We start from the raw sequence: 23,807 nt of genomic DNA on the forward strand, positions 1-23,807 counted from the left end.
GTTCTCCTCCTCCTATGCTGAGGCTCACCTTCCTCACTATCATTGGTGGATTTCTACCCATCTTTTTGCCCTCCAAAGATAGGAGCATCTTAGGGTATAGTTCTTCAGACTGTGTCTTTATCTGCACTCACTTCCCTCCCAAGGGATCATGTTATCTAGAGCTTTCAGTTCTGTTTATCAGAGTTTTTCTGTAAAGGGCTAGGTATTTTATTTGGCATGTAATTTTTTAGATTTTTAGGTTTCATAGACTGTGTGGTCTTTGCTGAAGCTGTTCAGCTCTGCTGATGCCTTGTGGAAGAGGCCATAGATAATTTGTAAATAAATGAGCATGAGTGTATTGCAGTAGTGTTCATCACTCAGTCGTGTACGACTCTTTGAGACCCCATGGACTGCAGCCCGCCAGGCTCCTCTGTCCCTGGGACTCTCCCGGGAAGAATACCGGAGTGGGCTGCCATTCCCTTCTCCAGGGGATCTTCCCGACTCAGGGATTGAACTCAGGTCTCCCACATTGCAGGCAGATTCTTGACCATCTGAGCAACAGGTATTCCAGTAACCTTCACTTGTAAAGACAAGGGCTGGGTTTTGCCTGCAGGTCTTAGTGTGCTGATCCCTGTAGAGCAGGCTTAGCTTTAGTCCTGGCAGCTGGTAAGCCAAGTGTTAGGCTACCAAGTCAAAAAGAGGAGGAGGTTTTTCCTGGGGTGCCAACATCTGGCTAGAAGTTGTAGCCTTCTCCAAACATTGGTTCATTTTATTTGGAGAAGAGCTTGCCGGAGTCCGCCTGGAGGTAAAAGGCGAACACTCACAGCAGCTCTGGATTCACTGCCCCCATATATAGCTTCTCTGCTGACTGGTTCTCTTGGGGCCCATGGCTCCCTCCCATTTTTGTCATGGGGACTGACAGATCCCAGAGCCCCTCTGGTTTTCTGTTTCCCCTGAGGCTTTCTTCTGCTTGTCAATCTACTTCTGTTTGGCTTCTCTCTTCCAGAATTGTGTTCACAGTTCTCACATTTCCCATTCTCTCCCCTCTTTAGTATTTCTTCTCCGTCTATATGTTTATTGTAGAAGGGCAAATCAGCCTGAATGTCAGAAAGCCAATTGAGATCGAATCCCTTCTGTGTACTTGTAGAGCGAGAATAGCACAGCTAAATGATTGATCTCTGTAAAGATGCTCGAGAAAACGGTAGAAGTGAGAATAGTATTTGTGTTTATGGTGATAACTGTCAGTCAAGTGGGAAAGTTTTTCCTGATAAATGTCTCCTTCCCTGGCCAACAGGAGTAAATGAAGACTGTACTTTTCGCTTATTTAGTTTATTGGAGACTGTATTTGATTTTTCTTCCCCCTCCTGTTAGGGATTTGCGACAGTTCTGGCCGAAGCACTTAGCTCCCTCGATCTGCCTGTGGCAATGATTAATCTGAAGGACTATGACCCAGATGACTGTCTCGTAGAAGAGGTTGGTAATTATCTTATTTTTCCTTTGGTCACAACTTTCAATTTTAATTGACCTCTTGTGTTCTGGGATAAATAGGCTCTTCAGATAAAATTTAATTTTCATGCTAAGGGATTTCCACTGGTTGAGTTTTCAGGATCAGTGAGAGGGGCCGAGCATGTGGTGAGGGTGCTGACTCTGGAGGGGTTGGGGCTGGTCCCTCTGGGGTGTTAGACTGAAAGCTTGGTATGCAGTTCCCTCCTGCTTCGGATCTCATCATCAAGGAGGTTTGTCACACACAGCCGGGTGCCGGGTATGTGAACCACATGTCAGCCTACTGAAAGGTCAGGGGCCACTTGGATAACAGAAGTAGTGCGGGTTTTGGAGTTAAAGAAATCTCTTAGTGCCTGCGTGACCTCCAGGCATTACATCATATCTGTGAGAGCTTAATTTCTTCACCTAAGGAATGCCCTGCCCCCTCCTCCAGTTGCGTGCAGGTAGGGAGTTTGGCCCACAGCAGAGGTTGTCCAGGTGTGGTCCTTGAACTGGCAGTATCAGCCTCTCCTGCGGACTCATCAGGATTGCAGAGTCTCAGGTCCTGGCCTAACCTCACTGAAGCAGAATCTGGACCTGGTGGGACTGTGTTTGAACAAGTGCCCCAGATGATTCTGGAGCAGCTCAAGCTGGAGAAGCCCTTGGAACAGGCATTCACAAACCTTTTCTGTAAAGGGCCACTTGGGAAATATGTTGAGCTTTGTGGGCCAGGCAGCTATGGAGTTCTGTCTTTGAGGCAAAGCAGCCAGAGGTAATACGCAAATGAGTGAGTGTGACAGTGTTCAGTAAAGTTTTATTTACAAAAGCAGGCAGCAGGCAGGATTGGGCCTGCGGGCTGTGGCTTGCCAGCCCTTTCTTAGTGGAGAAACTTTTGGCTGTACATGTCCATTTTCCTTTTCCCCAGGAACACATTGGAATGCAAATGAGTGAGCTTGAATCTACTTGAAATTATTTGTTAAAAAATTATTAGCAGGACTTTCTTGGTGGCCCAGTAGTTAAGAATCCACCTTGCAATGCAGGGGACGTGGGTTCGATCCCTGGTGGGGAACTAAGATCCCGCGTGCCACAGCTACTGTGTCCATGTGCTCTGGAGCCCAAGCACCACAACTGGAGAGTCTGTGAGCCACAACTCAAGATCCTGTGTGCTACAACCAAGACCCACCGTGGCCAAATAAATAAATTTAAGACGTAATTAACAAGCTTGGGTACTTAATTATCGTAAAGGGTTACTTGGGGGTGACAGAGGATAAGATCGTAGGGTGGCATCACTGACTCAGTGGACATGAGTTTGAGCAAACTCCAGGAGATAGTGAAGGACAGGGAAGCCTGTAGTCCATGGGGTCTCAGAGTCAGACATGACTTAGCAACTGAACAACAGCTTATAACTTAGTTCCTGGCTTGGATCTGTGAAGACATACTCAAGCAGATGAAATTCTATGGCTCATAGGACCGTTGATGTGATTTTTGGTTTCCCATGGAGATGTTGATGCCAAGTGTTAAGTCACTTTACACTTAAAGCGTTATTGTCTTAATTTTTCAGGGAATTTTTTAGACCTATTTCTATATTTCTTCCTGACTGATTTGGCTTTAGTTTCTAACATGACAAACAGAAGCTGGGAAATGGGATGGAGTATATGGTGAAGGGCACCAGGAGGTGTGTTGGCAGGAACAGAGGGCTGGATTTTCTCCCCTGGCTGTGTTTTCTTTCTCTTCTGAAAATAAGTAACATTTCTAAAAGCACCCTTAGAGGCTACGGTGTTGTGAATGTCAGCATTTCAGAAAGGATTTTCTTGATTGAGATAACTTGTGTCTCGGCCACTCTTCTGAAATAATGACTTTTCTTGGTTAGGTTACTAGTAAAAATGTTTGTGCCTTCCTGGTTGCCACCTACACTGACGGTCAACCGCCTGAGAGCGCCGAGTGGTTCTGCAAGTGGCTGGAGGAAGCAGCCAACGACTTTCGATTTGGCAAAACGTACCTGAAGGGGATGAGATACGCGGTGTTTGGCCTGGGAAATTCTGTGTACGTGAGCCACTTCAACAAGGTAGGTGCATTTTCATCCAGTCATCTTTTCAAGATGTATGTTCTCCACCTGCCACCACCGCCCCCTCAATCCCCATATTTTCAAAGGAATTAGGCCAAAGGTAAAATTCAGATACATAAATATTTTGTTTACTGCCTTGCCACTCAGGAAGCCTGTTAAGTTTTTGATCACTTAAGTGATCACTTTCGATCACTTCACTGTGCTTCTTGATAACTCCCGTGCCTTAGCTGAAGTGCTTCATACCCTAATAAAGCACATTTCTGGCTACAAAGTCATGAGTCTTGCCAGATGGGTTCCGTTTGTACCTTGTTGTTTCATGGTCTTTGGCCCCAGAGGTGTTACTACATTTTGGAAGAAACTGATTTTGCTATCGAGTGGTTTCATTCTGACCATTACTTAGAAGAGTCGTTTTCAAGTTCTTCTTTAGGTACTAGCTCCTAGTTTAAGAAAAGAGTTTGTCCGCCCCCTTCATTAAAAACAAAACAAAACAAAAAAACTTCTGCAGAATCTTATCTGAATATATCAACTGTACCCCTGGATGGATGGGGCTGGAGGGCACCTGGCCTCTTTTTCTTCAAACCCCTGTTCAACATTTTTTAAAATTGGAATATAATTGCTTTACAGTGTTGTTTTAGTTCCTGGCACACCACAGTGGGAATCAGCTATGTGTGTATATATATCCCCCGTCTTGAACCTCAGCCCCAGCCTTTGTCCTGCCGCTCCCGGTCATCGCAGAGCACCGAGCTGAGCTCCTTGTGCTGTGCGGCAGCTTCCCACTGTCTGTTTACACACGGTAGTGCGTATATGCCAATGCTCATCTCCCAATTCACCCGCTCTCCTTCCCCCACTGTGTCCATGTGTCTGTTTTCCACATCTGTACCCTGAAGGCCTTTTGACGGAGCGATTCCTTCTTCCCGGCAGCCACCGAGGACAGTCCCCCAGCGGGAGCCCCAGCTGTCGCAGCGCAGACTGGCATCTTCTGATCCGGAGGGCTGTTCTCGCTCACCCGTCCCTTTCTCCCGCAGGTGGGGAAGAATGTGGACAAGTGGCTCTGGATGCTCGGTGCTCATCGCGTGATGACCCGAGGGGAGGGCGACGGCAACGTGGTGAAAAGCAAGCACGGCAGCATTGAGGCCGACTTCACAGCTTGGAAGGCCAAGTTCATCTCCCGGCTGCAGGCACTCTGCAAAGGAGAGAGAAAGCGCTGCAGGGGCAACTGCAAGAAAGGCAAGTGCGAGTCTAACCAGCGCAGCTCAGAGGCGGCGGAGCCAGGGTCCCACACACAGGAGGAATTGCATCACGGAGACGCCGAGGTACGGAGCCCACGGGCCCATGTCTCCCTGTTTTCTTCCTGTGTTCGGAGATGCTGAACCTTTCCTCTGTCTGAAATGCGTTTCTTGGCTTCTGGTTGGAAGGAAGAGCTGAAACTCACGTGGGGCGTGTTCTAGAGGGAGCGGGGTCTTGGGTTAAGCCATGCTGGGCTGGGTGCTGTCCTTAACCTGTTCTCTGGTCATTGCCTTGCTGGAGTCCAGTAGGTTTCTACCCGAGTGTGCAGGTGAGGAAATGGGCCTGGAGAAGTTAAGTGTGTCCAGAGCTGAGCTCATGATCTTTTTACCCTTTAACCACATACTCCTTCCGTCGTCTCTTGTTTAATGACTCCGCTCATTTAAACTTGAAGGCTGTGAGTTATCCTAGATTCCTCTCTTTGATCCCTCACATTCTAAACATTTCTCTTACTTCTTCCTTCGGACACCCCAGTTCCTTTGAGGCTTGTGTTGTCAGGCTGTATCACTGCTGTTGCCTTTGGGCCACTGGTCGCTTGTGTCTTTCGGGAACAACTTTGCATTTTCACTTCCTGTCTTTCTCTCCACCTTTGTTCCTGTCATTCCATGTTTGCAGCTGCCTCTTTAAAATCTCTCCTTGGATTTCTAAGGTACCTCCTCTTTGACAAATTCAAAGTGGAACTCTTCCCCTCTACTCTTCCGGTCTGTCTCTCTGCAAGTCTTTCTCATCTTAGGAAACAGCACCACCATCTCCGTTAATTAAGAAAGGAACCAAAGAGCCATTCTCGATTCCTCCCTTTTCCTCATTTAATTCCTCACTTGAGTCTGGTTGCTTCTTTGTTTAAATCGAAGATTAGGAAACATTTTTGGTGAAGGGCCAGCAGGTAAATATTTCCAGCTTTGTGGGCCATACTGTTTCTGTTGCAGCATTGGTTCTGCCATATTCTTAAAGTAACCACAGATGATGTGTGAGTGATGGGCTTCTTTAGATTTGACTCGGAACTGGCTGGCCTCTCGCCTAAAATATCTCAAGTCCATTCAGTGAACTCACAATTTGGGAAGGATTATTAGACACTTGGCTACTTTTTACAATTGATGTTCCAGGAGGAAGAGCCCTTTGGGAGCACCAGTGAGGAAGAGTCTGATACTGAGGACCATCAGAGTCAGAATTCGGTCATTGATGTTGAAGACCTCGGCAAGATTATGGATCATGTGAAGAAAGAAAAGGTACTGTAATTTTGGGAAACGGTGGGCTGGGATCCTGCAGTTGGTTGACAGCCAGCATCGTCTCTTGGTGCGTAGTCCTTGTGAGCTCATAATTGGACAGTTTTATTTCTCGTCCTCCTATTTTGCAAGTTTTATACTTTGCTTTTTGCCGTTGTAACATGGGCTTTGTGAAAACCTTTTTTTTTTTTAAATTGGAGTATTGTTGCTTCACCCTGCTATGTCAGTCTCTGCTGTATAGCAAAGTGAATTGGCTACATGTATACATATATCTCCTCTCTTTTGGAGTTCCTTCCCACTTAGGTCACCGCAGAGCGCTGAGTAGAGTTTGCTGTGCTACACAGTAGGTTCTCTTAGTCATCTACTTTATACATGTGCTGTTGTGCTAAGTCACTTCAGTCGTGTCTGACTCTGTGCGACCCCATGGACTGTAGCCCGCCAGGCTCCTCTGTCCATGGGATTCTCCAGGCAGGAATACTGGAGTGGGGTGCTATGCCCTCCTCCAGGGGATCTTCTGAACCCGGGGATGGAACCCGGCTCTCCTGCATGGCAGGCGGATTCTTTACCATCTGAGCCACCAGGGAAGCCCCTCATTATGTAGGTTTGGCTGATTGATTGATTGCCCCCGTGGTTGAACCCAGCCTTCATCACAGTGCCCCCAAAGTTTGGCATGAATCACCCTATTAGCATAAATGGTTCAGTGCCTCCCATGAATAACAAAGATACTGCCCTCACACAGGAAGTTCCCAGGGTTTAGAGGTTACTTTCCAGGAATGGGAATCAGGCCACACTTCTCTTTGGGCAAGGTGAAATTCTCTTTTTAAGACTTTTTCCCAAAGGTTTGTTTATTTTTGGCTGTGCTGGGTCTTTGTTGCTGCTCATGGGCTTTCTCTAGTTGGGGGCGTGGGGGCTACTCTTCGTTGTGGTGCATGTGCTTCTCATTGTGGGGGCTTCTCTTTTTGCAGCGCACAGGCTCTAGGCTGTGTGGGTTCAGCAGTCGTGGCTCAAGAGCTGTTGATGCTGGCTCAGTAGTTGTGGTGCACGGGCTCTCCTACGAGCAGGGATTGAACCAGTGTCCTCTGCATTGGCAGGCAGACTCTTAACCACTGGACCACTGGGGAAGCCCCTTTTTTCTTTCTGCTGTGGACCATTTTAAAAATCTTTATTGAATTTGTTACTATATTGCTTCTGTTTTATGTTTTGGGTTTTCGGCTGCAAGGCATGTGGGCTCTTTGCTCCCCAGCCAGGGATCAGACTACATTCCCTGCGCTGGAAGGTGAAGTCTTAACTGGGCAGCCAGGGAGGTCCCAAGGCAAAATTCTTTACTAAACAGGCTCCTTTACCCATGCTTTTATTGGGTTATTTGGCTTCTTTGGTAAAGTTCATAACCCCAAAATACTGTGTGTCAGACTCTAAACTACAATGACATTATTTTCCAAATTTAAAATTGCGGTTGTTCCTGTTGCGGCATTTTGTTACTTTCTTCCTGATACTTCTGTGTGTTGGTGTTGCTGCTGTCATTTTTAGTAGCTTTTGTATTTTAGAAGCCCTGCATGCGTGCGTGCTAAGTTGCTTCAGTCGTGTCCAACTCTGTGTGACCCTATGGACTGTATAGCCTTCCAGGCTCCTCTGTCCGTGGGATTCTCCAAGCAAGAATACTGGAGTGAGTTGCCATGCCCTCCTCCAGAGGATCTCCCTGACCCAGGTATAGAACCTGCGTCTCCTGCATTGCTGGTGGATTCTTTACCGCTGAGCTGCTGGGAAAGCCTTTAGAAGCCGTAGTAGAGAAGTTATTAAGAATGACAAGTGTGTGAGATGTAGGTTCAGGGTCTGGGCCAACTGGCTTGTAACTTGGTGCCTTAAGGGCAATGCGTAATCTTCTCTGGCCTTTATCCCCTTGTCTACGAAACGTGGATCTTAACCTCTGCTCTCCTCATAGCACTGAGTGAGGTGGGAACCTGTATGTACAAACGCATTATAGTCTCCGGAAGTCTGACAGATTGAAATGAGAAGTAAATATGCTTAGACATTTTAAATTTGCTTAGGCATTCTGTTGGAGTTGGTCATTTAGTCTGTTTTAGCTTTTCTGCTGTTGTAATTAGCAGTGGTCTGAGACCCTTAGCATATTAAAAAGCAGAGACATTACTTTGGCAGTGAAGGTCCGTCTAGTCAAGGCTATGGTTTTTCCAGTGGTCATGTATGGATATGAGAGTTGGACTGTGAAGAAAGCTGAGTGCCAAAGAATTGATGCTTTTGACCTGTGGTGCTGGAGAAGACTCTTGAGAGTCTCTTGGACTGCAAGGAGATCCAACGAGTCCATCCTAAAGGAGACCAGTCCTGGGTGTTCTTTGGAAGGAATGATGCTGAGGCTGAAACTCCAATACTTCAGCTACCTCATGTGAAGGGTTGACTCATTGGAAAAGACTCTGATGCTGGGAGGGATCGGGGGCAGGAGGAGAAGGGGACGACAGAGGATGAGATGGCTAGATGGCATCACCGACTCGATGCACATGAGTTTGGATGAACTCTGGAAGTTGGTGATGGACAGGGAGGCCTGGTGTGCTGCGATTCCTGGGGTTACAAAGAGTTGGACACAACTGAGTGACTGAACTGAACTGAGACCTTTTTCACTTAGAAGGAAGTATTGATATTTTCTTGGTTTACATATTCCCTGAGTTGAGTTACTGGGTCAAAGCAAATGTATAATTTTATGACTCTTAATAAAAATCTGAGTAATTTTCACAGTGAGATTGTCTTAAAATAGGATAAATTTCGGTGTGTGAGATGCCTGATTTAGGTAGATTTCTGGATCTGCCAAGTTAAGGGCAGATATTTATAGCTTTAGGGCTTCCCAGGTGGCGCTAGTGGTAAAGAATCTGCCTGCCAGTGCAAGAGATGCAAGAGATACAGATTCGATCCCTGGGTCAGGAAGATCCCCTAGAGTAGGAAGTGGCAGCCCCTCCCTCCAGTATTCTTGCCTAGGAAATCCCATGGACAGAGGAGCCTGAGGTCGCAAAGAGTTGTATACGATTGAGCAACTGAGCACATTTATAGCTTTATTTGTAGTAGGTGAAGATTTGTGGGATAATTTGTTTCCAACTTCATTAAGATATGATTGACAAAATTTTATATACTTAGGTTGTATAATGTGATTCTTTTTGGGTGTATAATGTGATGATTTAATATATGTAAACATTGTGAAATGCTTTCCATGGTCAAGTTAACACATTGACCATTTCATATAGTTAACACTGTACGTGTGTGTTTGTGTGTGTGTGTGGTGTGTGTGTGTGTGGTGTGTGTGTGGAGAACACATAGATCTACTTTTAGCAGATTTCACATGTACTGTAAGGCTTTGGAGTAGTTTGTGGGCGTATTTTTTCTTTGCCTTTTCATCTTATGTCCATTAGAGGGCGCTGGAGAAAAAGCACCAAGGGAAAATTTGGACATCCATGTAAATTATTTTTTGAAATGAAATGATTCTGGACTTTTTGAACTTCAAGCAGCTGGCTTAAGATATTTCAGGTTTCTCCTAGAAATCTCATAAAGTCATTAGATTTAGGGGGAAAATACATATATGTATATATATATATTTCCAACTTAAGTACAGCATGAAAATCAGCCACCAGTTTTTGATTTTCGTTATTATGTGGTCTCAGCAGAGTTCCCATTTGTGTCCCGTGTGTTCACTTACTATTGGGCACAGTGTACTAAATTCAGTGATGGGTTTCTTACTGCCTGGCTCTTCTTTTTTATATTTTTGGGGGATTTTCTTTGGGGGTTAATCCATACATATTCTCAAGCTGCTTTCTGCCCAGTCATCATTCTGCTTCATACTAAGTTGCCTTAGTTGTTACTGTAGAGGAAGCAGGATGCTCTAGTCCTGAAGAGCATCAGCTGTAGAATTGGACCACAGCACTCCTACCGGAAGACCTCTTTTTGAGTAATTTTCACTAGTTTTCACGGAGTCACACAATCTCAGCTTATCTGTCTGGGCACGTTATTTCACTCTCTGTGCTTCAGTGGGAGGTAATAACATTAACTGCTGTATAAAGTTGTTATAAAGATTCAGTAAGTTAATCCATCAAAAGCCTTTATTTTACTGTCTGCCATAGAGCATGTCCTTGATAACTAATCGCTATCATTGTGTAAGAAGATATCTTCCAGTGGGATATGTTTAGTCTGACTAGAATACCAGGATGGTTTTCTGTCTCCCTCCCTCTGCAGCAGGATGTAAAGCCAAAGAGAATTTGAACGGTGGGAGTGATAACCAAGAACAAGAGAGCCAGAATTTGAAGTATTGCACGTGTGGAGGGAGTAGGTGTTGGGGGAACCTGGCAAGTTAGGGGAGTCTTAGAAGCGTTTGGTATGTTGAGAGTGGAGTTGGGTGGGAATTACAGGGGGCTGAAATAGACAGGGAGGGCAGGGGCAGGGTCCTGGAGGCCCTTTCATGCTCTGCCATAGGTCTGTGGGCTTTGTGCTCAAGGCAGTGGAAAGCAGTGTGATTTGACTGAATAGGATGGGTGGTTTGGAGGTGTGGGGAGAGGGCTCCAGGGTAGGTTCAGCGGGATAGGAGAAATCATAGTACACATTGGATGATCTCATTCAGTCCTCACTCTGACCCTGATGTCTATACCCTTGTCACCTCCACTTTACCATTTTACAGGGTAAGACACAAACTTGAGAAGTAAATCAATTTGTCTGTAATTAGATGGCTGCCTAGTTAGTGGTGGGGCCAAGCGCAGTCTCCATCTGTTTGTTTCATTCCCCTTTGCCGTCTCTCCGGAGAAGCAGTGACAAACCTAGGCAATGTATGAAAAAGCAGAGACATCACTTTGTCGACAAAGATCTGTATAGTCAAAGCTATGGTTTTTCCAGTAGTCATGTATGGATGTGAGCTGGACCATATAGAAGGCTGAGCACCAAAGAATGGATGCTTTCGAATTGTGCTACTGGAGAAGACTGGGGAGTCCCTTGGACTTCAGGGAGATCAAACTAGTCAATCCTGAGGGAAATCAACCCTGAACATTCATTGGAAGGGTTGTTGCTGAAGCTGAAGCTCCAGTACTTTGGCCCCCTTATGTGAAGAGCCAGCTTCTTAGAAAAGACCCTGATTCTTGGAAAGACTGAAGGCAAAAGGTTAAGGGGATGGTAGAGGATGAGATGGTTGGATGGCATCACTGACTCAATGGACTTGGATTTGAGCAAACTCCAGGAGATGGTGAAGGACAGAGGAGCCTGGCGTGCTGCAGCTGGTGGGGTCAGGAAGAGACACGACTTAGCAACTGAACAATAACAAAACAGAGAAGTAGTAGTTTCCAGGAGGCAGGCTGAGGGGTTTGACTAAAGAACAAGGAGTCAGGAAGAGCCTGGCAATGCTTAGGTTGTTTCTTTTCTGTTTCTCTCATGTTGTGCTGGTAAATCTAAAGCAGATTTGCTACTTGTTTTTTTCCTGCAGTAAATAAATGTTGCTCAAATGCTCCCTACGGTGTGTTCTGGTTAAGCAGACAGTGATATCAGTATCATTAGTTTGGAAATCAATGGTGGATGCTTGGTAATTACTCACCAGAGAAACATTTCAATTTACAAAAAGAGCACAGTGTGTCCAGTTTCGATTATAAGGTCTCTTAGTCCTGCAGTGTAACTGCGTGAAGCCGGTTCTCCTTTCATAATTAGTTTGAAGGCTTTATGTGTTAAATTCACCCTCAAACGTAAGGTAGCATCTCTTCAACCCCAAGACCCTGTCTTTAAAACAGCCTGATTCAGCTGTATGGGCTGCATACAGCCAGGAGGACTTAATGATGAGTTCTGGGGTTATTTTCCTAAGTCAGGTTATCCAAAATAGAATTATGAGGCCAGAGGAAAGCCATTTTAAAGCTCTTGACACATCTGGTCAAAGTGCTTTTCGAAATGTTCCAAAAGTGTCCTTAAAATCTAGCGTACACAAAAAGCTTTGAGTCCTATTGGAAATCAGTCATTTAAAAACTCACCCATGACAGGTGAGTGGTGTATGGGTGATTCCTTTATTGTAGGATTAGGAACACTTAGAGGTGGGATGGAATTGCTGAAGGTGGAGTTGCAGTTACACTCGAGAAAGGGTTTTTACTATGAAAGTTGCCTGGTTTAGAATCCAGATCTGCTCTTGTAGCACTGGAAATAACTATCTGGTAGTTCTGAGGCATTTATTCATTTATTCAGCCAGCATTTCCTGAGTATCAATGTTGGCTGTGCTGGCCTGGCTGCAGGCTGATTGTAGGAGAAAATGACCTTTGGAGAATTGGGGATTCTATATCCAGTGTTTTCTGCATGAATTGGTCGAGGGAGTGACTGGATGGTAAACAAGGATCAATAAAATAACCAAACAGGGACTTCCCTGACGGTCCATTGGTTAAGACTGTCTTCCATCAAAGCAGATGTGGATTCGATCCCTGGTTGCTGAACTAAAACCCCACAAGTCTGTGGAGCAACTAAGTCCCAATGCAGCCAAATGAGTAAGTAAATGAATATGAAAAAACCCAAACAGACAGACTTGAACAATTTAATCAATCAGAAAGACGGCCTGCTTGCTGCAGTACACCTGTTCAGCATTTAACCAACTAGATGGAACTTTTATCTTAAAATCTTTAACAAATTCCTGTTCGTCCTGTTTTTATCCTAGGCAGTATTGGGGTGGCACTGTGGTTTCTGGGATGAAGATGTGAAGGTGATTTAGGTAATATTGTATAATACCTCTTTTAAAAAAAATAGAATTAGTTCTACTTTTTTGGCTCCCTTTATTATGTCAGATTCATATATCGCTGCCTGTTTGGAAAGAACTTTTCACTTATTTATAGTCATTTTCCCAAGTGCCTAAGAGGTGAACTTATAATTGGCTTTCCATTTTGCATATCAGGAAATAGAAGCTTGGAGAGGGCATGTGTTTTTTTTTTTTGTTTTGTTTAACTTTAAAAAAAAGTTATTTATTTTTGGTTGTGCTGGGTCTTTGTTGCTCTGCGTGGGCTTTCTCCAGTTTCGGTGCATGGGCTTCTCATTGCAATGGATTCTCTTGTTGCAGAGCACAGGCTCTAGGGCTTTGAGCTTCAGGAGTTGCAGCATGTGGGCTCAGGAGTTGTGGCACACAGGCTTAGTTGCCCTGTGCCATGTGGGATCTTAGTTCCTGGACCAGGGATCGAACCAACATCCTCCGCATTGGCAGGTGGATTCTTAACCAGGGTTAAGACTACCAGGGTTGTCCCAGGGTATGCGTTTTCTTTCAAGACAAGTGTGATGGGTTTGAATGTTGGGAAGGTGTGAAAGGTTGGAGACAAGGAGACTTAAGTTCAGCTGTTGTAGTTGTTCCTTAGAGGAGCCCGTGGCTGTGGGCAGAAGCTGTGACATGTTGGATGGAGAGGACTCCTAGGTTGGGAATTAAGAGTAGAACTTGGTCGCTTGTTCAATGGGGTTGCAGGAGAGGGAGGCATCCAGATTGACCAGTTCTGGGATCTTCATTTATTTCTGCTCAGCCTATGAAAGGGCTATAAAAAATAAATAAAAATATGCAGACCCTGTGTCAGTTGTTTTATTCTGGGCAAACAGGGAAAAAATGTCTGCACCTAGAAGATTAGAATTAGAATTTGAAAGGGGCTCTGCACTTCCTTGGAGAGTGTTATGAACCATTGTATATCTTTTCAGAAAGGAAATTACTGTTGCATAGGGAAGATAGAACTAACCTGCTGTAGAGGGAAAGAGTGATGAGTGTTTGTCCTGAACGTTCAAGACCTTTAATCACAGCTGCTGATTTCTTTCCATACGAACTATGTGTTCAGATGATTGAATCTGGAGTAGCTGCACTCACGATTTATAATAGATAATTTCTCCAGTGATGGGATGTGGATGGTTTCCCATGGCCATTCTTTAAAGAGTGTGTTCATTATATAGGGGTTAGAAGTTTACATTTAAAACCAGAAGGGTAGACTTCCCTGGTGGTACAGTGGATAGGAATCTGCCTGCCATTGCAGGGGACATGAGTTCAATCCCTGGTCCAGGAAGATTCTGCATACGGTTGGGGGAACTAACCCCGCATCACAACTACTGAAGCCCACATGGTCCAAGGCCCATGCTCTGCAACAAGAGAAGCTACCCCAGCGAGAAATCCAGGCAACCCCCACGCATCGCAGTGAAGAATAACACCCACTCATTGCAACTAGAGAAAACCTATGTGGAGCAATAAAGACCCAGTACAACCGAAAAAAAATAGTTCATAAAACCGTAAGGGGTTGTCTGTGGAGCTCTGAGCACGGTGGTCAGAGACCAGTCTCATGCTGGGTCCAGTTCTGGATTTATGTGGCCTTGAGGGGAAGCAGATAAGCTGGTGATATTTTACGGTGACAAGCTTTGGAGGCCAGCTATTGCCACCTACTGTCACTTCTGGCATGGAGTAGGGAATTACAGTAACTCACTCTGGAATGACTTCAGAGACATTTAAATACTCTCAAGGTCAAGGTTAGTTCACTTTGCTCCACCATGAGACTTCCTTCTCAAGCTCACATCTTTGCTTTTAGGTCTGAAGTAGACTTAAAAAAAAGCCAAAGAATTCTTCTATATTTAAATATTTTAGCAAAATCATAGCTGTACATTTTTTTAAAGCAAATGCCCAGCATTAAAACTGATTACTTTCCTAATAGATAAGAACAAATGATTGATGTTTGTTTATAAATTTTTTTAGTTCCATCTGGGAAAATGTCTTAGAGAGCTCTATTAACAGCAGCAAAACTTTTCATTAACTTTGCTGTTTGATTATATTTAGTGAGTTGGAATGCTAACTTTTAGGACGTGTATAAACTCACTGTGGGACTTGGGTATCTCATTTAGTATATTGGACTACTCTAGCATGCTTTTTCACTGACTTCCATTTTGGAAACGTCCCTGAAATAGTAGAAGATAGAGAGGTTAATTCTGAATTTCATTGGTGAACTTTCTCTTTCTTAAAAAAAAATTTTTTTTTATTTATTTATTTTTGGCTGCGCTGGGTCTTCATTGTGGTGTGAGGGCTTTCTCTAGTTGTGGTGAGCGGGGCGGGGCTGCCCTCTGGTTGCAGTGCGCAGACATCTCATTGTTGTGGCTTCTCTTGTTGCAGAGCCCAGGCTCTAGGGCACGGGGGCTTCAGTAGTTGCAGCACGTGGGCTCAGTAGTTGTGGGGCATGGGCTTAGTTGCCCCGTGGCATGTGGGATCTTCCTGGAGTAGGGATCAAACCCATGTCCCTGAATGGGCAAGCAGATTCTTAACCACTGGACCACGAGGGAAGTCCCGGTCTTTCTCTCTTTTTTAATGTTTAATCTCGTTTTACATTTTATGTATAGAGAACTTTGAGCATTCCCTAGAATAGATAGAAGGAGACAGCAAATCCCTATTCCCTTCCTGCCCAGCTTCAAACATGGACCATCTTCCTCCTTTCTATATTAGTTTGACATAGACCTGAGACAGTATGTCATCTGCAAGCTGTTTTAACTTTTAGGTAGAAAGGGGGCATTGCTGTGAGTGTCCTCACTGACTCACTGGGGGCTGGACATGGAAAATGGACAGACCCTGAGGGTAGTTTAGGGCTTGGTGGCAGGGTTTCTGCCCAGGTGAGTTATGTCGGATTTCTGTAGCTCTTAGTGAGGTCTGATGAGTGTCTCCTCTAAAGTGTGACACAAGTCTTTGTGTATTGTCTCACAATTATTGGTTAGCACTTGAACCATCTTCCAAAGAGACACTGTATACACTTGTATACATGTATACATGTGTAATGAGCTTTAAAAAGAGGGGAAGAAATCAAGGACTTCCCTGGTGATCCAGTGGTGAAGCATCTGCCTTGCAATGCAGGGAACGCAGGTTGGATCCCTCATTGCGGAACAAAGATCCCACATGCTACAGGACAGCTTAAGCTTGTGTGCTGCGGCTGCTGGGCCCCAGGGCCACAACGAGGGAGTCCATGTTGGCACAAAGAAGGATGCCACGTGGTGCAATGAAGATCTGCATGCCACAGCTGACCCAACAGCCAGATAAATAACTATTAAAAATAAGAAAAAAAAAGGAATCTCTCTTGTAGCTACTATCTTGCCTCTTTAAACAAAATAAGAAGAGAGGAAGAAATCAACGTAAACAGTGAATGAGGGTCATTGTAATATGATGTCACGGACAGAGACTATAGGACACGCACGATGCAAGGTCCGATGCAGTGATCAGAGTTGGGCTGTGAATTTTCTAGTGGTTGGAGGCAAAAGGAAACCCAGGTTTATATTATCCTTCAGATTTCTATCACTGAAGACAGATTTCCACCGTGGGATCTTCTAAAAGAAGCCTTTGGAGGTGGAGGTGGTGGAGTAACTTGGCTTGTGAGCGGATGGTCATCTGGGCAGCTCAAAGCAATTTTGGGGCTTGTTTTGGGGGTTTGCAGGTGTTACAACCAGCAGTAGCCATAATTTAGTGAAGTCCTATGACGTATCAGGCATCATGCCAGGTCATTTCATTTCATTTAATCTTCGACACAGTCCTGCTTCATGGATATTACTTTTCTTCCTTTTCAGGTGAGAAATTGAAATTCAGAGAAATAACTTGTGAAAGTTGGGCAGCTGTCTGTACTCAGATTGTGAACACTGTTTGACATCTAGATAAGTGGATTATCGATTTATGTTGTGCGAATGTGTGTATTTGACCCTGTAGTCACCTTTTATAGGGGAAAAAATAGGTGTTGGTGTTTCTTTACCTCACTGTGTGACTGGAAATGTGATCACTTGGGAGAAAACAGGTTTGTGAGGAGCACTTTTATCCTTGCCACATGTGGATGACTGTCGTGCTCTCATTTCCCTCGCACATGACCAATGCTGGGCTTCATTCATTTCTTTTTAATACAGAGAGAAAAGGAGCCGCAGGAAGGGGAAACGAGTGTGATCAGGAGCACAGTGAAGAGTGAAGCCAGTGAAAGAAGAGCTATGATCACTCCTGCTCTCCGAGAAGCTCTTACTAAACAAGGTGAAAGTCCTCAGGAACTGTTGCAGTGCTACACTCTTAGGCGTTCTGAGTGCATACATACTAAGTCTCTTCAGTCGTGTCCGAATCTTTGTGACCCCATGGACTGTGGCCAGGCTGGGATTCTCCAGGCAAGAATACTGGAGTGGCTTGCCATTTCCTCCTCCAGGGGATCATCCCACCCCAGGGATCAAACCCACAGCTTCTGCACTGCAGTCGGATTCTTTACCGCTGAGCCAGCGGGAAGCCCTTAAGTGTTCTGACTTATCACTTAAAAAAGGAAGCAAAATAGGGATTGCCAAGAGGAAAAAAGATAAGTCTGGCTACGGTTGGCTCAGCTGTGTGTGGCTGTGGCAATTGTAGCTGTTTAAGGAGGCACGGTCTTGTTTCTGTGGATCACTTTTGTGTAGGCTGCTTGGACCAGCAAGCTTCCTCTTTGCTTGGTTTATTGGGTTGGTAGTTGACCATCAGTGAGGCTCAGGTATGCAGTCACTGGCTTCTTTACATATCATTGTCGATTAAAAAAATTATTAGATGCAAAAAAGACCATATGATGTTAGGCTGGGTTAATTAGAAATGTTTTATGTAGAAGTATATCTGGATTTCTGGGGTCCTACTTTATTAAGTCGTGTCCGACTCTTAGTGACCCCATGGGCTGCAGCCTACCAGGCTCCTCCGTCCATGGGATTTTCCAGGCAAGAGGACTGGAGTAGGGTGCCATTGCCTTCTCCAGGGGATCTTCCCGACCCAGGGATCGAACCCAGGTCTCCCGCATTTTAGACAGACGTTTTACCGTCTGAGCCACCAGGGAAGTACCATTAAAAAAATTATTAAATGCAAAAAAGACCGTATGATGTTAGGCTGGGTTAATTAGAAATGTTTTATGTAGAAGTATATCTGGATTTCTGTGGTCCTACCTTATTAAGAAGGCTGCAGTTGAATGAATGAATAAGGGGGTGAGTAGACCCACTTCCTTGCCTCCCTCTCTCCCTCCTTCTATAATTATTGAGATCCTTTTATGTGACAGATCTGGTTGTACAGAGGAACTTAAGATACTTGAAGTTATCTCCTTCAAGGGACTCTGGACCTATTAGAGGAGACAGACAAGAATATACAGATTTTATGCATAGAAATATATATGCTTTTTCTTTTTTTAATTTTTAAGTTTTTTTTTTTTTAATGTGGACCATTTTTAAAGTCTTCATTGAATTTGTTACAATATTGTTTCTGTTTTATGTTTTGGTTTTGTTGGCCACAAGGCATGTGGGATCTTAGCTTCCTGACCAGGGATCCAGCCCACACCCCCCGCATGAGAAAGTGAAGCCTTAAACCCCTGGACCACCAGGGAAGTCCCTGTGTCTTTTAATTACAGTAAATGAAAGTGATTTTTATAATAGGTTTAAATCTGGCATCTTGCTGTTTGTTTTCTACTCGTCTCGTGGATTCTTTGATTTCCTTTCTCTTGTTGAACTATCTTCTTTTAGATTTTTTTTTTTTTTAATGATCCTCTTTTATATCCTTTGTTGGCTTATTAACTGTAGCTTTGTTTTGTTCCTTAGTGGTTTCTTGAGGTTTTGTACTATCCGGTATCCCAGTATATCGTCACATGGTGTTATACCACTTTATGTAAAGTAGAACAACCTTTAATACTTCTGTTTCCTCCCCGCAAACCTCTATGCAGTCGTTTTCATATGTTTTACTTTTACATATGTTTTAAGCCCTGTAGTACATTGTTATTCTTTTGATTCAAATAGCCGATTATCTATTACAGATTTAAGTAATTAGGAAGAAATCTTATATGTTGACTCGTAGTTGCCACTCGTGGTACTTTGCATTCCTCTGTGCAGATCCATATTCTGTCTGATGGCCTTTTCTTTCTGCCTGGAGGACTCCTTTTAGCCTTTTTTGTAGTGTGGGCTTGCTGGTGATGGATTATTTCACCTTTTATATATCAGAAAAAGGCTTTCTTTTGCCTTCATTTTTGAAGGATTTTTTTGTTATTTAATTTTTGAAGGATATTTATTGATGTGTCTAGAACTGAGAAAGTTTCACAGTCGTGTCCAATTCTTTGTGACTCCATGCACTGCAGCCTGCTGGGCTTCTCAGAGCGTCCATGGGATTTCCCAGGCAAGAACACTGGGGTGGTTGCCATGGCCTCCTCCAGGGGATCTTCCCAACCCTAAAAATTATAGGTTGGCAGTTTTCTTCTGTTTTGCGGTTGACGGGTGTTGTTCCACTGTCTAGTGGCTCACGTTGCTTCTCATGAGGCCTCTTTAGTCATCTTTTGCTTGTTCCTTTCAAATGTAATGTTTTTTACCCCCTGGCTAATTTTAAGATTTTCTTTTAATTACTGATTTTGAGTGATTTTAATTATGTCTCAATGTAGCTTTCTTTATGTTTCTTTACTTGAGATTTGGTGAGGTTCTCACTTCTGTGGGTATGTCGTTTTAATTGAATTTGGACAAATTTTGGCCATTGTTAATTCAAGTATTTTTCCGCTACTCTGTCCCTTTGCTCTTCCCTGGGGACTCCAATAAATAGGCCTCTTGAATTTGACCCACAGCTCACAGATGTGCTTTTCATACTTTAAAATTATTTTGTCTGTCCTGCTTTACATTATTGGATAGTTTCTATTGCTGTCTTCAAGTTTAACTCAGTAATCTTTTCTTCTCTAATGCTGAATCTCCCATTACTTCTGTCCAGTGTGTGTTCCAACTCAGAGGTAGGTTTCATCTCTAGAAGGTCAGTTTAGGTCTTTTTCTACCTTCCATGTCTCCACTTCACTTTTGGAGCCTGTGGAATACAATTTTAACTGTTTCATTGTCCTTACCTGCTAACATTTGTGTCATGTCTGGGTCCGTTTTTGTTACTGGAGTATTTTCCTCATTACTGGTCATGTTTTCCTAGTTTTTTTGCATGCTTGGTAATCTTTGGATGTTATTGTTGTTCGCTTGCTAAGTCGTTTTTAACTCTGTGACCCCATGGACTACAATATGCCAGGCCTCTCGGTCCCTCACTATCTCCTGGAGTTCACCCAAGTTCATGCCCATTGAATCAGTGATGCCATCTAACCATCACATCTACTGCTGCCCTCTTCTTATTTTGCCTTCAGTCTTTCCCAGCATCAGGGTCTTTTCTAATGAGTCTGGTATCTGATTGGATATCAGGCCTAATTTTACCTTTTGGAGTGCTGGATATTTTTGTATTCCTGAAAACATTTTTGAGATTTATTCTGGGGCAAAGATAAATTACTTGGAAACAGCTTGAGCCTTTTAATCTTGCTTTTATGATTTGTTGGATGAGACCAGAGCTAATTTTTTTCCCCACCATTGAGGCAGAACCCTTCTGTGTACTCTGTGCAGTGCCTTGGGAATCTTGAGGTTATCTGTCTGCCTGGTAGGAATAGGCACAGTTCCCAGCTGGCTGTGAGTACCAGGCATACCCTTAATCTTTTCAGATGGTTCTTTCCTATTGTTGGGTAGCTTTTCTCTCACATATGCACTAAGCAGTATAGGAATTGTCTGCAGAGTTTCGTCTCTGTGTAGCCCTTGTCTCTGCTGAACTCGATCCTGCAAACTTTCGCCACAGGGTTTCTCTAGACTCTACTTCTGTGTTCTCAGCTCAGGGAGAATGCTGAGCTCTACTTAGGTTCTCCCTCCCTGCTGCATAGCTTGGAAACTTCCAAGGCAATAAGCTTGGATAATGGTAAGGCTCAACCTTGTTTGTTTCCCATCTCTGTTGGATCATCGTCCTTTGTTGCCAGATGTCTCATGTCTTGAAAACAGTCATTTCATATATTTTGTCCAGTTTTGGTATTTCAAGTGGGGATTAAACCCTCTGTTACTCCATCTTGGGAAGAAGAAAAACCCTGCACTTGGATTCTTAGCAACTGCATAGTGTGAACTGTGGTCAACTAAGGTCATTTGGAGAAGGCAATGGCACCCCACTCTAGTGTTCTTGCCTGGAAAATCCCATGGACGGAGGAGCCTGGAAGGCTGCCATCTATGGGGTTGCACAGAGTCGGACACGCCTGACGTGACTTAGCAGCAGCAGCAAGGTCGTCCCATCCTGTGCTGTACAGTCTTTACCTACCTAAGTGCAGATTTTTGTAGAACCCTGTGTATCTTGGGAGTTCAGTTCAGTCGCTCAGTCATGTCTGACTCTTTGCGACCCCGTGAATTGCAGCACGCCAGGCCTACCTGTCCATCACCAACTCCTGGAGTCCACCCAAACCCATGTCCATTGAGTCCGTGATGCCATCCAACCATCTCATCCTCTGTCGTCCCCTTCTCCTGCCCTCAATCTTTCCCAGCATCAGGGTCTTTTCAAATGAGTCAGCTCTTTGCATCAGGGGGCCAAAGTATTGGAGTTTCACCTTTAGCATCAGTCCTTCCAAAGAACACCCAGGGCTGATCTCCTTTAGGATGGACTGGTTGGATCTCCTTGCAGTCCAAGGGACTCTCAAGAGTCTTCTCCAACACCACTGTTCAAAAGCATCAATTCTTTGGCGCTCAGCTTCCTTCACAGCCCAACTCTCACATCCATACATGACCACTGGAAAAACCATAGCCTTGACTAGATGGACCTTTGTTGATAAAGTAATGCCTCTGCTTTTGAATATGCTATCTAGGTTGGTCGTAACTTTCCTTCCAAGGAGTAAGCGTCTGTTAATTTCATGGCTGCAATCACCATCTGCAGTGATTTTGGAGCCCAGAAAAATAAAGTCAGCTATTGTTTCCATTGTTTCCCCATCTATTTGCCATGAAGTGATGGGACCAGATGCCATGATCTTAGTTTTCTGAATGTTGAGCTTTAAGCCAACTTTTTCACTAGAAAGATGTAAAAAACTAGTAGAGTGTGATTTCTATGATAGTGCTGTGAGCAACATGTAATGTAGGAGTCCAAAAAAGCTAGAATTTTCTCCGGGAATCTATAAAATGTTTATTCTGTATCTGAGATTAGCTATTCATTTGGACTTGGTTCCATCTTCAAGTAGATAAGCAGTTCTTTGTTTATATGCAAGATGTTTACACAAATGTGGAAGAGGATAAAAGACAAAGCCTCATAATATTGCCACTAGAGACTTGTAATCCAAATTGACTTTGTTCCATTAATCATCACACTGTGAACATGGGTGTTTAACCAGCCACTGATCTACTTACGCCATCATCCAGGCTGTATTTCTCCATTTACCTCATTTGTCTGCAAGTCAAGGGTCTTTTTGTGCAAGCGACTCATGGTAATTGTGGTTTATTACTTGAAGCCTCATGAGAAACTTTCTTAAATGCTTTCTGAAATCAGTATGTTCTACTTGTTTGCTCCACCAGTGTGTTAAAGTAAGGAAATGTGATTGCTTTGGCATAGCTTTTCCATGCTTTTCAAGTCTCATGTGGCTCAAAAAATTTAAAAGCCAGGTTGTGGAGGGTGCTGAGAATTCATGTCAGGTTCCTAGAATTTTATTTTCCCACTTTTGAGGACAATATTTCTTTCTTTTAATCTCTTGCCCATCTGATTATTTATTTTTAAAGATTATTGATGACAGTTCCCCAGTCGTTTTTTGTACAGAAATGTATGGTTACTTGCTTTTGCTGTTTGTTGCAGTCTGTGGTGCTTTTTTATCTCTATAAATGTTCCTTGGGTCCTTGTAAAGCATGTGTGTCTTGTGATTGTTGAGTGCAGTCTCTCTCTCTGTGCCCTTGATCAAGTTTACTTTGTTGCTTCAGATCTTAGGGCTCCACTGAGTTTTGATCTGTGAGATCTGTTAGATACTGAGAGATCTTAAAATGACTTCCTGTGATTTTGGATTGGCTTATTGTTTCTTGATGTATTTTGAGCCTGTGTTATTAGATGCATACATATTTTAAATTGTTGTACCATCCTGGTCAATTAAACCTTAGTGCCCTTGGGATTGTTGTCTGTTATTATTTAAGTGAAGAAAAATGATTTTGCTACAGTTTTATAATCACTTTTATAATATATACATATATATAAAATCACTTTTTGATGTAAGGCTTTGAATAATTTCAAGTTTGTGCTCCCTGTTTTTTCATTCAGGTTATCAGTTGATTGGGAGCCACTCTGGGGTGAAGCTTTGCAGATGGACAAAGGTATTTGTTTTTGTTCAAATATTATTTCTGTTTTAGGCAACTTTTCTATGACTGTTATATGCAATGCATTTTACCATTTTAAAGGGTTAATTTACATTTAATAAAGTGTAATGATTTTGAATGAATTAGTTACATGAGTTTAGCATATGTTGATGGATGTAAAAAATTCTTATCAAACACCTGAATTGAGCTGTAGACTATTTCCCTCACCCCTACAAGTTTACATATGACTGTCTCTGGGCAGCAGCCTTGCCCTGACAGCCACACAACAGTTGTTCTCTTTGGTCTCACTGTAGTTTGGTTTTGCTTGTTGTAGAACTTCACATGAATAAGACCGTATAATATGTAGCTTTTTGCTAATGGCTTCTTAAATTCAACATCAGGTTTCTCAGATTCATCCACATATAATGTGTATCAGCTGATTCCCTTTTGTTGCTGAATACTGTGCAGTAGTATAGGCATGGTGCTCAGGGAAGCCTCCGTGGCTCAGTGGTAAAGAATCTGCCTGCAGGCAGGAGATGCAGGAAGAGGTGAGTTCGATCCCTGGGTTGGGAAGATCCTCTGGCGTAGGAAATGGCAGCCCACTTCAGTATTCTTGCGGGGGAAAATCCCAGGGGCTGAGGAACCTGGACATGACTGAGCGACTATACACACGCATTCAGTATTATGAACATACC

The 23,807-nt window shown here is 43.7% G+C and overlaps 1 protein-coding gene across 1 annotated transcript in view; it reads left to right on the forward strand.

The window, feature by feature from the left end:
• Positions 1-23,807, forward strand: part of LOC102188999 (S-adenosyl-L-methionine-dependent tRNA 4-demethylwyosine synthase) — a 141,028-nt gene that overhangs the window by 4,492 nt on the left and 112,729 nt on the right. Inside the window, exons 4-9 of the mRNA XM_005697765.3 lie at positions 1,351-1,452; positions 3,332-3,526; positions 4,552-4,839; positions 5,914-6,036; positions 16,909-17,026; positions 23,078-23,130. Of these exons, the coding sequence (XP_005697822.2) occupies positions 1,351-1,452; positions 3,332-3,526; positions 4,552-4,839; positions 5,914-6,036; positions 16,909-17,026; positions 23,078-23,130 (879 nt within the window). The remainder of the gene's footprint in view (positions 1-1,350; positions 1,453-3,331; positions 3,527-4,551; positions 4,840-5,913; positions 6,037-16,908; positions 17,027-23,077; positions 23,131-23,807) is intronic.

This window comes from Capra hircus, chromosome 25 (genome assembly GCF_001704415.2).
Source record: "Capra hircus breed San Clemente chromosome 25, ASM170441v1, whole genome shotgun sequence".
Taxonomy (NCBI): domain Eukaryota; kingdom Metazoa; phylum Chordata; class Mammalia; order Artiodactyla; family Bovidae; genus Capra; species Capra hircus.